Source organism: Hippocampus zosterae, chromosome 13 (genome assembly GCF_025434085.1).
Source record: "Hippocampus zosterae strain Florida chromosome 13, ASM2543408v3, whole genome shotgun sequence".
NCBI lineage: Eukaryota > Metazoa > Chordata > Actinopteri > Syngnathiformes > Syngnathidae > Hippocampus > Hippocampus zosterae.
In genome coordinates, this window is record NC_067463.1 from 20907562 (window position 1) to 20923604 (window position 16043).

At 45.3% G+C, this 16043-nt stretch overlaps 1 protein-coding gene across 3 annotated transcripts in view; it reads left to right on the forward strand.

Annotated features, from left to right (window-relative positions):
* LOC127612906 (VPS10 domain-containing receptor SorCS1) overlaps nt 1-16043 on the forward strand; it is an 81630-nt gene that overhangs the window by 34803 nt on the left and 30784 nt on the right. For all 3 annotated transcript variants that reach the window (XR_007966007.1, XM_052083755.1, XM_052083754.1), the window contains exons 3-6: nt 5587-5686; nt 10793-10951; nt 13079-13152; nt 14097-14161. Coding sequence is in view for 2 of the 3 variants with exons in the window: in XM_052083755.1 (XP_051939715.1) it covers nt 5587-5686; nt 10793-10951; nt 13079-13152; nt 14097-14161 (398 nt within the window). In the remaining variant the exon portion in view is untranslated. The remainder of the gene's footprint in view (nt 1-5586; nt 5687-10792; nt 10952-13078; nt 13153-14096; nt 14162-16043) is intronic.

Below are 16043 nucleotides of genomic sequence, written 5' to 3' on the forward strand. Positions count from 1 at the left end.
GTGCTATCGGGACCTTGGGGAGGTCTTTAGCGAGGATCGCGCGCGCTCCTTGCCCCCACACCGCCCCTACGATTGCGCGATAGACCTGCAGGCGGGCGCTCCGTTGCCAACCTCGCGTCTGTATCAGGTATCCCATCCCGAGCGTGAGGCGTTAACGGAGTATATTAACAGCTCGCTCGCTGCAGGTCTCATCAGACCATCACGCTCACCGTTAGGGGCGGGTTTCTTCTTCGTAGGGAAGAAGGATAAGTCCCTACGACCCTGCGTAGACTATCGTGGACTAAATGAAATTACAATTAAAAATAGATACCCGCTACCCTTGTTGGACTCCGCCTTCGCCCCATTGCAATCAGCCACCATCTTCTCAAAATTAGACTTACGCAGCGCGTACCACTTGGTTCGCATCCGAGAGGGCGACGAGTGGAAAACCGCGTTTAAGACCCCCCTGGGCCATTTCGAATATCTCGTCATGCCTTTTGGCCTCACAAACGCACCTGCCGTCTTCCAGAACCTCATTAATGACGTGCTCCGGGACATGATCAACATCTTCTGTTTTGTTTATCTTGACGACATTTTAATTTTTTCTCGTTCTCTGCATGAGCACCAGCAACATGTTCGGCTGGTGCTACAACGTTTGCTCGAGAACCGGCTCTTCGTCAAGGCAGAAAAGTGTGAGTTCCATGTTCCCGTCATCTCCTTCCTGGGGTTCATTATAGAACAGGGCAAGCTACGGGCGGACCCCATTAAGACGCGTGCGGTCACTGAATGGCCGGTCCCGTCCAACCGTAAGGAGCTGCAGCGCTTCTTGGGGTTCGCCAACTTCTATAGGCGTTTCATCCGTGGTTACAGCCAGATGGCGCTTCCCCTAACCCGCCTTACCTCGGTCAAAATCCCTTTTAAGTGGGACCCTGCCGCGGATGCGGCGTTCGCGCGTCTTAAGGCGGCGTTCACTAGTCCCCCGGTGTTGCAACATCCTGACCCTGACCGCCCTTTCGTCGTAGAGGTGGACGCCTCGGATTCAGGGGTGGGTGCGGTGCTGTCCCAACGCTCCCCAGTCGACCAGAAGCTGCACCCCTGCGCCTTCTTCTCCCGTCGACTCAGTGCCGCCGAGTCGAACTACGACGTGGGCAACCGGGAACTGTTGGCTGTGGTCACCGCATTGCAGGAGTGGCGGCACTGGCTCGAGGGGGCTAAGGAACCGTTTACCGTATACACAGACCATAAGAACCTCGCCTACCTCCGCTCCGCGAAGAGACTTAACGCCCGTCAGGCCCGGTGGGCCCTCTTCCTCACCAGGTTCGACTTCGTTCTCACCTACTCCCCCGGTTCCAAGAACACTAAGCCTGACGCCCTTTCCCGGCTCCACGAACCTGCGGGGAGGGACCGTTCCCCGGAGACCATCCTCCCGACCCAGTGCATAGTGGGGGCCGTCCAGTGGGAGATTGAGCAGCGGATCCTGTCCGCCCTGGTGGGGGTGCAGGTGCCGGCGGGGTGCCCAGCAGGGAAGCTGTTCGTGCCTCCTGCCCTCCGTTCGGAGGTCCTGCAGTGGGGACACGCATCCAAGGTGGCGTGTCATCCCGGGGTGAACCGGACTGTGCAGCTCGTCGCCCAGCGTTTCTGGTGGCCGGAGCTCCGCCGCGACACGACGGAGTTCGTCAAGGCCTGCACCTCCTGCGCCTGCGGCAAGTCGTCGCATCAGCCCCCGGCGGGACTGCTCCAACCGCTGCCCATTCCTCCTCGCCCGTGGTCTCACATCGCGGTGGACTTCGTCACGGGCCTACCGCCTTCCCGGGGCCGGACGGTCGTGCTCACGATCGTGGACCGCTTCTCCAAGGCCGCTCACTTTGTGCCCTTGTCCAGGTTGCCGTCGGCGCTGGAGACCGCCAACCTCCTCATCCAGCACGTCTTCCGTCTCCACGGCATTCCGGCGGACATCGTATCGGATCGGGGGCCCCAGTTTGTGTCCCGCGTCTGGAAGCGGTTCTGCCGGTCCCTCGGAGCTACGGCCAGCCTGACCTCGGGATACCACCCTCAGTCCAATGGGCAGGCTGAGCGCGCCAACCAGGATCTGGGGGCGGCCCTCCGCTGTGTCTGTCTCCACCGTCCGGCATCCTGGGCCGACCACCTGCCCTGGGTGGAATACGCCCACAACACTCTCGTCTCCTCCGCTACAGGCAGGTCGCCGTTCATGACGGCCTACGGCTACCAGCCACCGCTGTTCCCGTCCCAGGAGGGGCTGGTGGAGGTCCCTTCCGTGCAGCGCCACCTTAAGCGGGCCCATCACGTGTGGAGGGAGGCCCGGGCTGCGTTGTCCCGCACAGCGTCCCGGAACCAGCGGATCGCTGATCGTCGTCGGCGCCCGGCGCCCTCATATGCGGTGGGAGAGAAGGTGTGGCTGGCTACGAGGGATCTTCGCCTGGCCGGCTCGTCTGCCAAACTGGGGCCCCGATTCGCTGGCCCGTTCGAGGTCGAGGCCGTCATCAGCCCCGTCGCGGTCAGGCTCCGGCTGCCGGCCTCCATGAAGGTCCACCCCGTGTTCCACGTCTCCCTGCTCAAGCCTGTGTCTTCCAGCGCCTTGGCGCCCCCTCCCGCTCCGCCGCCGCCCCCGCGGGTGGTCGACGGGGACCCGGTGTACACGGTTCGTGCCATCCTGGACTCTCGGCGCAGGGGCAAGGGCTTCCAGTACCTGGTCGACTGGGAGGGCTACGGGCCGGAGGAGCGGCAATGGGTGCCTCGCTCCTGGATCCTTGACCCGTCCCTTCTGCGCGACTTCCACGCTGCTCATCCGTCCAAACCGGGTAGTCCGCCGGGAGGCGTCCGTTGAGGGGGGGGTACTGTCACGTCGCGTGCTCGCCAGCAGGTGGCGGGTTCTCCCGCCACCTGTTCGGCACACCTGCCCGTTATTTCGGGCTGATTACGTGCCTTTATTAGGCGACTCCGGCAGTCATCTCACTGCCGGAGAATTCCTTACCGTGCCATTGTTCGCTATTTGCTATTCTCGTCGTTCGACCATTTCTCGCTGCCCTATTGCCTTACGGCCCCAATTCTTCGCGTACTTCATATTGTCATCTAATTGTTATCTCGGTAGTTCCTCGCCCTTTATCGTTTCGCGAGCGTTTTCGGTTATCTTCCATATTCTTTCCTGGTTCTTATTTGACCAGCGCTTTCTGTTACCGTTTTCCCTGTTCGGGCTCCTTTTGTTATTTATTAAAATCCCTTTGTTCACACAAGATCTTTTCGTTGTCTGCTTCTCCGGGGATCCACCTCGTCTTTTTTTCTGTTGTGCACGAGGCGATTTCTCATCGCCTCGGGCTCAACGTGACATAACAACAGCCATGGATATGACAATCCTTTTTAGTAACATGCCTATGGCCATGCTAAGCTAATGTGGATGATTTCCATGAACTTTGATTGGACAGTCATCCCCGATGGCCACGTAGGCACAACTGACCGACGCTCGTCGACTGTATATCTGTGATCTATAACACAGAAACACGTGGACCACTACATTTATGCATATGTATGGAACTGTTCCAATACTTTTGGTGCACTCATTGTTTCTGGTTTGACCTTCAAAAAGTGTTCCCGTTGGTGTTTTTGTCTCATATCCTCTTTTCATCATTTTCCTTTATCTTCATTTCAAAATTGTGTCTATTAGAAAAGCTTATCAACAATAACATATCAATCAGTTTACTGATTGATATGTTATTGTTGCATAGAGTAAAACAGATTTGCCGTATGCGCAGCCCGACCACATTTAAATGCCCCTTGATTTATTTGAATGTTGTGATGAGTCCTGTGCAGATCCAATATTGCCCTCCTGTGTATTTCCAGAGGGCGGCCCGGTAGTCCAGTGGTTAGCACGTCGGCTTCACAGTGCAGAGGTACCGGGTTCGATTCCAGCTCCGGCCTCCCTGTGTGGAGTTTGCATGTTCTCCCCGGGCCTGCGTGGGTTTTCTCCGGGTGCTCCGGTTTCCTCCCACATTCCAAAAACATGCGTGGCAGGCTGATTGAACACTCTAAATTGTCCCTAGGTGTGAGTGTGAGTGCGAATGGTTGTTCGTCTCTGTGTGCCCTGCGATTGGCTGGCAACCGATTCAGGGTGTCCCCCGCCTACTGCCCGAAGACAGCTGGGATAGGCTCCAGCACCCCCCGCGACCCTAGTGAGGATCAAGCGGCTCGGAAGATGAATGAATGAATGTGTATTTCCAGAATCAAAATATTCTTTGATAGCAGCAACTATATTTCAATAAGTGGATAAAAAAAAAAGATGTCACATGGAATAAGTTCCTGCTCACGTTGTTATACGCCAATTGTGTGTTTGTAAATGTTTATTTTAAAAAGTATCAATAAAAGGAGGTTCTGGGGGGGGGGGGGAAGAGAGGCAGGAGAATCACTATGTACTGAACCAAATGTATGAAAAAAAACAAAGGAACACACTGAACAAACTAAATCAATAAAAAAAACAGTCCTGAAACCCCCCCCCCCCCCCCCTTCAAACTCAAAGAAACAAAACCAAGCCAAAATATATTGTTCGAGTGTTATGGAAACATCTGGAAAATTCCATTGGCAGATGGGAGTTCCAACTTCTATGTCCAGCAGAACTTCGACCACTTACAAATACCCCTTTCTACCCGCACCCGTCTACCAAAAATACAAAAAGTCCACCCATGTGTGCGGTTAGACTACACCTTGCGCTCGACTCGCGGTAATCATGAAAATAGGGCCCCATGAGTTCAAGTGTATGACAAATGGAATATGGGTGTCTTTTCTTTTATGATCACATTTTGGTCAGAGAATCACATTACATATTTCAGTTTCATTAACCTCCATTTCACAAGCTTATAACAGAGTCACACAGTCCACCCTCACATATCCACGACCTGTAAATAAACAGTGCGCTAGCTCGGCGGATAATTTTCAGAATTATCGTCCCGATAAAACTACAGCTTTTCATTTTATTGCATCTTTCATCATGTTGGAATCGGATGACTTCCGACTGTTACAGTCAACTGTGAAAGTTGCAGTGACACTTAGAATAAGTCATACCCTCAATGGCCCGTCGACAGAATCCCCCGAAGGGGCAGATCAATAACCTGATATCAATAACCTGATGACACTGTCCCCATGGACCAGTGTGTTGATGATTGTGGAGTCACCCTGAGGACATTGAATCCTCACCATGGAAAGCAGGCAGTGATATATGCAATGGGGTACTACATTTGCAAGCGTAGCATGATTAGTCTGCTTTTGTGTTTGGAGGGGCTCTCAAACAGTGCTAAACTATTTACCGGACTGACAGATAAAGAACACAAATTATTACTTCTCTGAATTTTGGAAATATACGTTCAAATCTCAAACGGAGGACATATTGTGTGTAAAAATAAATCAGAGAACGTGAGTACGGTGGCCATTAAAATGCGGCCATTGCACTCCTGCGGGAGGATCCTGTTGATGTGTTCAGCTCAATAGGGACTTAATTATATCAGAGCCTTAACCCGTGTCATACCCTGCTATCAAGGGGACTGTTAATTGCAACAAGTCATTTTTTCAAATGTTCATCCGACCTTTCTATTCAAATTTCAGGTCAACTGACTATGGAGCAACATACCAGAAACTGAATGACAAAGTTGGCGCAAAGACAATACTCAGTTATTTGTACGTGAGCCCAAACAACAAAAGAAAGGTAACACTACTCATTTATTTTATACTTATGCTAATGTCAAAGAATGTATTTCATTATTATTTCTGGGGAAGCAACATGAGCATTTCCAGAGAGGTTGCTGGTGCTGCACTGGACACCCCAGGAAGTCAATGACTCTAAAAGTGCCAACCCAAAAAAAACAACAACAAAAAACAGTTGTGCTTTTGCTCCTACCAATTGGCTTTTCAAACTCCTTCTTATTCCCACTCAAAATTCAAAATTAAATGATGACTCACTTGGAACATGATCACTCCACAGCATTGCCCACCACCTACACAAGACCACTTGCACATGGATAGTGCATTTAGTGGTCTCAAAATACTCCTGTCTTGTTTGATAACATGAAAGTATTGTAAGTGGTCAGGAGTCATTTTACTGTATGATTATACTGAAAATTGTTGCCATTTTAACCCTTGTGTGCTCCAAATTAAAAAGGCCTTAAGTTGCGCATTTTACAATTCTTGTAATTATGTATTTTATGTTATAAAAACATTTTTTTTTCAAACACTCAAAATGTTCAGAGGCATCTGTGCTATCCATACATATAGTTTTTATTAGTTCTTTGGGATTTTATATTCTTTATTTTTTGCAAAAGGGAAAAAAATACACGTTAGGTTTACGATGCATTCAAAAATATGAATTATAATGGGTCTCTATGGTGCAAAATATGTAAATTGTGAAGATTAAGGTATCAAAATGTTTTTTTTAATTATTGCTGCAATGCCTGAGAATTATCAGCCGGTGACGTCATGACATTTAGGCCATTTTAGAACCCCTCCATAAGTTTCAGCTCTCTCGTGTTTTTCTGAATGCCTTTGCCTTTGATTCAAAGACATCATTTTACATTTATCGCAAGCGGTGCACTACGAGGGTTAAGCACGATGATGCTCGATGAAGAGTAGAAAATCTGGCAAAGCATATGCAAGGGGGAAACTTTGTTTACATTCATGGGGTCCAGGATTCTTGTAAATACTGTTGCTGTCAAAATTATTCCACTATTTACCACAATTGTAAATGTCTAAGTTTACAATGAACCGAAAAAAAGAAAGAACATTTAAATAGCTCTACACAACCAGCAATCTGCATGTTAGACTGTGGGTCATGGGGTAAAAATAGCTTCAATTTTTTTTGTTGCAGGACCACCATCGGGGGTGAAAATTTGATGACATGGTGCCCAAGAACCCTTTGAAGAACATATTTTTCTTTTCACACGCGCAAATGTTGCACCTGAGCGAGTATCGTTCCTCTTAATTGGGCAAATTGATTTGGGAATTTTCAGATTTTACCTGGGAATTTTTTATCAACATTTCAAAATCAAAGTGTATGTTTTGAATTCAGAACACTGAGAGACCATTAGTTGTAAAATAAACAATGATATTTTAGCTGAAGATATACTAGCAAGCATTTCAATATCTGTTATTGTGTCAGTACATGAACGAAAAAGTTTTTTTAAAAATTTTGGTCAGAACAAATAAAGATGCGGTTATTGAGAGCATTTGGATGTTTTTACTGCTCTGGATACAAATTCAAAAAGATGACTCTTTCAATCATTGGTTTGAAAAACAAGAAAGAAATCTTCATATCCTAAGCAAACAACTCAGTCTCACAATCATGCACTTAGGCAACCTAAAAGTGTGACTTCAGGTTAGGAATGTCATTGCTGACAGGTCAAGACAATTGATTTGTATCCCATCCTTCCATTTTCTAATCCGCTTATTTTCACGAGGGTTGCGGGCGTGCTGGAGCCGGAATTGGTTGCCAGCCAATCACACATTGACAAACGTTCACACTCACAGTCACACAGAGGGACACTTTAAAGTGTTCAATTTACCTACTGGGCGGCCCGGTAGTCCAGTGGTTAGCACGTGGGCTTCACAGTGCAGAGGTACCGGGTTCGATTCCAGCTCCGGCCTCCCTGTGTGGAGTTTGCATGTTCGTTGGGCCTGCGTGGGTTTTCTCCGGGTGCTCCGGTTTCCTCCCACATTCCAAAAACATGCGTGGCAGGCTGATTGAACACTCTAAATTGTCCCTAGGTGTGAGTGTGAGTGCGAATGGTTGTTCGTCTCTGTGTGCCCTGCGATTGGTTGGCAACCGATTCAGGGTGTCCCCCGCCTACTGCCCGGAGACAGCTGGGATAGGCTCCAGCACCCCCCGCGACCCTAGTGAGGATCAAGCGGTTAGGAAGATGAATGAATGAATGAATGAATGAATGAATGAATGAATGAATGAATTTACCTACTATGCACGAGTACCTGGAGAAAACCCGGAGAGAACATGCAAACTCCACACAGGAAGACCATTGCCTGGAATCAAACCCTGCACCGTCTTCAAGCAGTTGGTGGGGGACACCCTAAATTGGTTGCAAACCAATCGCAGGGCACACATGGACAAACAACCATTCATGCTTAAAAACTCACACCAAGGGACACAACTTGAGAGTGTTCTATTAACCTCCCATGCTCATTTTTGTATTGTGGGAGGAAATCGGAGTAACCGATGAAAACCCACGCAGGCACCGGGAGTTTATATTTTCCAAATCATAAATTAATATAATAAAAAGTGATTCAACTCAACAGATTGAGGTGGGGGAGAGAACAGTCGAGATGGCTCTCTTAGTTCTCAGAGGAGATACCTATACCTAAAATTGATTGTAACAGGACATAGTGAGAATGCGGAATGTGTGAAGTGTCAGTTGATATCCATGTGCCTTTTTACGAGTCTGTAATTGTAAATGCCAGTAAAGTGACTGCTGCTCTTGACCTGTAATTTTACTGCAGATTTGTATGATTTTATTGAGCATGTTTCCATTTCCAAAAGTAAGTGACCCAAACCAGGTGGTGATATAAAACATTTGGACAGATTCAATAAAACATTTATCATCGGCATTGAGGATGGAATGGTGAACCTGAAGGTTGCAGAACTTAAGGAGGAAGAAGAGACGTTATGGGCATTTTGAGAAAATATATTCAGTGTTCAGATGAAATGTGAGTTTAAGGCAGTGCTTCTCAAATAGTGGGGCGCCGTCGGGGGGGAGGGGACAATTTAGAGTGTTCAATCAGCCTGCCACGCATGTTTTTTTTTTTGGAATGTGGGAGGAAACCGGAGCACCCGGAGAAAACCCACGCAGGCCCGGGGAGAACATGCAAACTCCACACAGGGAGGCCGGAGCTGGAATCGAACCCGGTACCTCTGCACTGTGAAGCCGACGTGCTAACCACTGGACTACCGGGCCGCCCGGGCTTTATTCACGTATCACTTATTAGTTCTTACAGAAAACGTTCTTCCGAATGCTAAGATAAAGTATGTAGTAGCATTGCTGTCTGTGTCCAATCACTGCCAAGTCAATCCAGTAACTCAATTTAATGGCTATAAGCAGTGACTAAAACATGATTTGCTAATCATTTCAAATAAACACCGGCATTTTCCCCACACACCGATGGATTACTAAATGTATGCAAAGATCCAAATGCTGCAACTGGTAAGCATTGTACCACGTAAAGGACATAAAGTATGCAGTACACTCTATCAAGCACGGCTCCGGTAATTTCTCTCTCCAAGGGCTAAATTTGGCTTGATCGATACATAAGGGGGCTGAGAAAAAAAATGAATATGTATATTGAGAAGATCAAATTCAATGCTGGAGAGGCTTAGCTCCAGCTACAGCAATTTCTGACAGAAATTGGTGTAGCCAGAGTTATAGTGGCCCTATCCCAGGTGTAGCGCCTTCCCTGCACTTAATTCAGTCGTTTTCAAAATGAGAAAGGAACCCAAATACGTAGCGGGAAAGGCAGGAGGTACATTTCTCAGGTGTGGAAGTGGTCTGGGTAAGCTAATATTTTAGGCAATGTTCCATTAGCCTTGATAGCAAATGCCTAAACATCAAAAGAGCCGTGTTTGTTTCATCCACTAGCTCAAACATCTGGTAGCACCTCAACGATGCAGCAGTAAGATAAACAGTCCGCAGCAGCTTTTGCTTTGATGTGCTTTAAAGGCACACAGAATGGTAGCGTTAGCTTGTGTTTAATGAATATTCAGTGAATCAAGTCACCATAGTCTTATGTATGATGTGCTGTCAGTTAAAACAAAAAAAGAAGGCTGTTGCAAATGAGTACACAGATCCCCGTCTTATATTTTAGTATTACAGGCAGCCACTTGCTAATTCTGCAATCTAAAAAGGAAATTCAGAAACGATAAAAAATGTGTGAGTAATCACGATTAATTTTTTAGTCAATTTGAGTTAATTATGACAGTTGCATTTTTAATTAGATTAAATATTTTAATCGTTTGACAGCTCTAGATAAAATACAAATATACATAGATGAAAAATAAATCAAAAGACTCTCTGGTATTGTTCAGGGGGGCCGAACCAAATGTGTAGGTGGGCCAGATCCGGCCCGCAGGCCGTAGTTTGGTGACCTTGCTCTAAATTGTCCCTAGGTGTGTGTGTGAGTGCGGATGGTGTTTGTCTCTGTGTGCCTTGTGATTGGCTGGCAATCAGTTCGGGGTGTCCTCCGCCTACTGCCCGAAGACAGCTGGGATAGGCTACACTACAGCATGCCCCGCGACCCTTGTGATAATGAAGCGGATCAGAAAATGGATGGATGGATGGATGGCATTTTGTTGAACTGAATACATTACAGCTTGCAACATGATTAGAAGTAAAAATGTATCAAAATTTGAAATTGAAAATATTCACACACTGCATTTAAGTGCAAAACTATGACAGACACGTAAACTTACCGGTAAATGTAAAAAAGAAATCAAGGAAAACTGGGCCATTGGGGCGTGCTCTCTGTATTTGTATATTATTACACAGTAAACTGAGCCTTATCCAACGTTCAAAAAGAACAAATATGCTAACTTATATTAGTTTACTTCTAAATGATGTCCAATGGTGTGGGCATCACACCCACCATTCACATGCATCGAGGTTCACTATCACGATCAACGGCCACTGACATTGGCAAGCTGGAAAGACGCATGCACGCATGTGTGCAAGCTAACAAGCGCAAGCAGTAGAAAATGGATGGCTGGGCACATACCTTTCTTTTTTTTTAAATGCTGTGCTATGTCTCATTCTTTCCAAAGATTATGCTCTTAACCGATACTGAAGTGGAGAACAGTCTTCTGATCAGTTCTGATGAAGGAGCAACATACCAGAAGTACCGGCTGAACTTCTATATACTGAGCCTGCTCTTCCATCCCGAGCAAGAGGACTGGATTCTGGCTTACAGTCATGAGCAAAAGGTAAGGGAATTGGTTCAGCCTTGTTTGACGAATTCAACAAAAGTGGTGGCTAATCACTCAGATCAGCAGGTTAAACAGTTGCAGAATCCCGTCACAAAAGTATTCCAGCAATTACAATTTACTTACTTAGAGCCACATATATATAAGACAAATTTACCAATTTAACAATACTTGTCTCACGCCTATTAGGCATGGGTGGATTAATACCATTCATTCATTCATTCATTCATTCATCTTCCTAACCGCTTGATCCTCACTAGGGTCGCGGTGGGTACTGGAGCCTATCCCAGCCGTCTCCGGGCAGTAGGCGGGGGACACCCTGAATCGGTTGCCAGCCAATCGCAGGGCACACAGAGACGAACAACCATTCGCACTCACACTCACACCGAGGGACAATTTAGAGTGTTCAATCAGCCTGCCATGCACATTTTTGGAATGTGGGAGGACACCGGAGCACCCGGAGAAAACCCACGCAAGCCCGGGGAGAACATGCAAACTCCACACAGGGAGGCCGGAGCTGGAATCGAACCCGGTACCTCTGCACTGTGAAGCCGACGTGCTAACCACTGGACTACCGGGCCGCCAGGATTAATACCAATATATCAATATTTCGATCCAGAGGGTTCCGTTTTAAATATCGATCCTCAAGCTCGATAGTTTAAATGAATTCCCTATATTTTCTTAATCTCTACCTTTTGTACATATTTCCTGAAATACAAACACATTTTCCTGACGCCTTCTGCGTGCACGTAAACACTGGCATCTGCTCCCGCCCACTCTTACTTTTATTACAGCGTTGTGAAGCTGACTTGAGAAGAGGAGGGGGGGGCGTGGAGGGGTTTCAAAGCAGGCACAAGTCCTCGCTTTCAGTAGGTTTGACATCTCACAAGACACAGAGCTAACTATTTATAACATGCTTGATTTTTTTTTCACCTTGCAAGTCAAAAAACAAAAAACCCAGTGTGTGAAAAAAGCCCTCAAAGTGTATTTTTGTGGTGTATTTTGTCATGTTTTAGCTTCCGTCGTACTTCGAAGCGCACGTGTGTGTGGAACTACTGTCAGATCGTTGTCGGATGTATCACTGCCAAGTATTTATTTGTTTGACGTTTGATTTACGTGTCTCTGGTGTTTGAGCACATGCACGGCGACTTGAGCCCTGACAAATTAGACATAATAATAAATAATAATACATAATAATAAACATAAACGTCAGACATAATGATGATAAATTCGGCCATAAGTGTCATAAATGAGCCCAACGACTGACGAAAATATGTAAATTCACCATTTGAACGACGGGACGCCCAAAAAGTTGTAATGCCTGTTAGCTCATAAGCAGGCATTATCGGATACTTGCTAACCGTTAGCGTGTGTGATGTTACTATACTATACTAATATATATTCAGACCTACTTTATATATGTTTAATTAATTTTTCCATCTAGTAAGACGTGCAGTTTGCATGTGCATATTATGTTTCGTGGAACAAAGTTATATGTAGGAAGTTAAGCTATTGAATCTTTTACATTATTGTCACACTCTGCACATTAGTGCCCGATTGATTTCCAGCCTCATCTACATACACTTGTGTGGCCAAATTATGTTGTGGCGAACACTTACCAAACCGTACATCAAACGATTTAGTAAGTTAATACCTGTAATTGCAGCAAGTTTTCATATTAATGAATACTTTATTTGCCGTCAACTTAGTATCCTATAGTGTATATTCATTCATTCATTCATTCATTTTCCGAACCGCTTGATCCTCACTAGGGTCGCAGGAGTCCTTTTATACAACCAATTACCAAATGACCAACAGGTGTGCAGCTGCCGGGGGAGCCCTACAGTGCCACCTGGTGGTCCCTAAACCGAATCATGACAGGTTGCATATCTGCTTTATTATTGTCATATCAATATTAAAGCAATCAGTTGACTTTTTATTTGTTAAAGTTTTTACAATATTTGATCCTTCTTCTTGTTTTACAGCAGTAAGGAACCTCGTGGATGAGTTTTTTTTTTCTACGTATCTATTTATTTCAAATAAGTTTGTTGGACACAGTTTCAGAAGGTTTTTACTGTATTGTAAAATAGTTCCATGCTCATTCTGGTTGGTTTGTGTTGCATACAGCTCTACAGCTCAGTGGAGTTCGGGAGGAGGTGGCAAATGGTGCATGAGAGAGTGACTCCAAATCGTTTTTACTGGTAAGTGTTGAGATCTGTGTCCAACAAACTGCGGGCTGTTTCACTATGAATTAAACTCTGAATGACAGAGACTTAAATAACTTCACTTGGCAGTTTTTTTTTTGTTTGTTTGTTTTTAATCTCAAGTCAAAAATAGTTTGGGACTGTAAGGACTTTGATAAATAAAAAGCCATTGTGTTTTCTAATGTGGACCTAGTTTTGACATGTAAAATGTCCTGATTTTGGTGATTACAACGAGGGCTGCACAATTAATAATCATGAACGTTAATCACAATTGCATATCTATATTTTTTCGGCACTACTTTTGAACAAAACAATATACAAACCGTTTTCAGTGCCAAATAAAATGTCAAATTTGTTGATTATTATTGTAGGATAAATGTTACTTAAAATTAAAAAAAAAAAAAAATTCCTAACATTGACCCAAGAATTCAAATTTTTTAAGAGCTAACTGAATAAAAATGATATCATCTTTCTGGCCCTAAATCAGAAACGAAAAAGTCCAGACAATGGTTGTAGAGCCCTTTCGAAGCTCGAGCTCCTCCCCATGATGCTTCTCAACTCCAATTTTTTTTTCTTCTCTTGCCATGACCCCAGGAGGGTACGTTCTCTTGTTATTTAACTCAACTGAATGAAGCCATAAGATATCCTTTATTTGTCCCACACTGGGGAAATTTGCAGCTTCCAACAGCAAGAATGTGGGTAGAAAGAAGAAAGAAGAAAAAACAAACAAACACCGTTCAATTAAGTGCAATATAAATACAAAATGGATAAATTGCAGTGCTATTTACAATTGTCTTTTACACCATTTAATTATTATTATTATTATTATTGTTGTTATTTTTATTCAGCAGCCTGAAAGCAGTCGGTCGGAACGAGCGTTTGCATTTGCAAAGAAGGCATGCGCTTCCTTTTTAAAAAAAAAACACATTTTCACCTTTCAGGTCAAAAATGGGTTTGGACAAGGAGCCAGGTTTGATTCACCTGGAAACCACCATCGCTGAAGGACGTGAGTAATTGAATTTTATGTTCAGTCCTCCATTCTGTTATGTCTTTGTACTATTCTGGGAAATTTGATGAAGTCGAGATGATCTGGAAGCTGCCATTTTGTTCAAGGGTAATGCAAATGGTCGGCATGAATGAACAAGTCTGGGGCCTCAAAATGACAATACTGTATCAAAAATAATGCCTGCATGACGATGTTATGAAAACCAAGGGAAAAACACCATCCCCCTCATGTGGGTTAAAAAAACAATCATGACTTTCTGAATTATAACGAATGGATTCAAGTGAATGAATTGGGATATTATGTGCTGATACAATCTGTCACAATCAACCCCCCAAAATCAAATTGTCTCATTCTATTCTGAAAGGAAGACATGTCCAACAAATTAAAATAGCAACAGGATTATTCAAGAACTATCGATTGAACCAGAAGGGGAATAACGCAGGTGTGTATTGACATATTTTTGCCTTTTAAGAGTCCAGACATCCATTTCCAGGTACATATTCTGATGTACCTGAAAATTTGTTTTCAAGAACATCCAAACTGTACATAGCACCGTGTGTATACATTTAACCCGAGTTGGGTACCAGGCCGGTAGTCCAGTGGTTAGCACGTCGGCTTCACAGTGCAGAGGTACCGGGTTCGATTCCAGCTCCGGCCTCCCTGTGTGGAGTTTGCATGTTCTCCCCGGGCCTGCGTGGGTTTTCTCCGGGTGCTCCGGTTTCCTCTCACATTCCAAAAACATGCGTGGCAGGCTGATTGGACGCTCTAAATTGTCCCTAGGTGTGATTGTGAGCGTGGATGGTTGTTCGTCTCTGTGTGCCCTGCGATTGGCTGGCAACCGATTCAGGGTGTACCTTGCCTACTGCCCGGAGACGGCTGGGATCGGCTCCAGCACCCCCTGCGACCCTAGTGAGGATCAAGCGGTACGGAAGATGAATGAATGAATACCCTTGTGTCCACAAATAAGAAGTATTTGAGAAAAAGGCAAATACTTTTGCATGGCACTGTCCATTAACCTGTAACATATAAAACTATGAAATGCAATTCAAATGGGAAAAGACTATTATAGGCCTTAGTTTTAACTTCACAAGAACATAATTATTGTCTTCTCGGCCCTGTAGTGACTTTAAAGTTCAAATCTTAATATAGTTTTGTGCATCTGCAGCATTTACCAGCACGACCGAATAACCTATTATGTCCAATAATGGCCTTGCCGACAGCATATGGCGCCGCGATTACACTGGGACAAAAGAGGATATGTTCGTGTGCGCATGCATGTGTGCGGGGGAGAGTGTGAGACGAGATGAGCGCGGGTGTGAAAAGCAATAATTGAGTGTGGGCTATTACTCTTTTGCAATTGAATACAAATTAGTTTCCACATCCTAACATGATATCTCGCCATGCCTACCACTGCAAGCTCCATGCATTCTAAGCAGTGACTGCAGGCTATATTAAATTAGCTTACATCACTGTTTATTTTACAAGCACCACAGGCGCAAAGTAACGTCAAGCTAAGTGAGTGCTTTCGGTTCAGGTGTGGAATCATCGTAGATGTTCTGTTGTGGTACGCTGTTGATGCTTAGACACATTATACTTTATTTTCTTTTTCTAAATCATCACAAACTTTGGACTTGCTTTCTTTTACGAATGGTTTCTTGGGTGCCGCGCCAATGTGCCGCTTCATTTCTGAACAGAGTAGCGCGAGTCCGCAATAACTGTCTGTATAGAAAAATGATCCCAGGGCTTAACAAGCCACATAACATGTCTGGTTTGAGTTGAATAACGCCCTGAGGCAACAATTTAGCTTTTTTTTCATTCATTCATTCATCTTCCTAACCGCTTGATCCTCACTAGGGTCGCGGGGGGTGCTGGAGCCTATCCC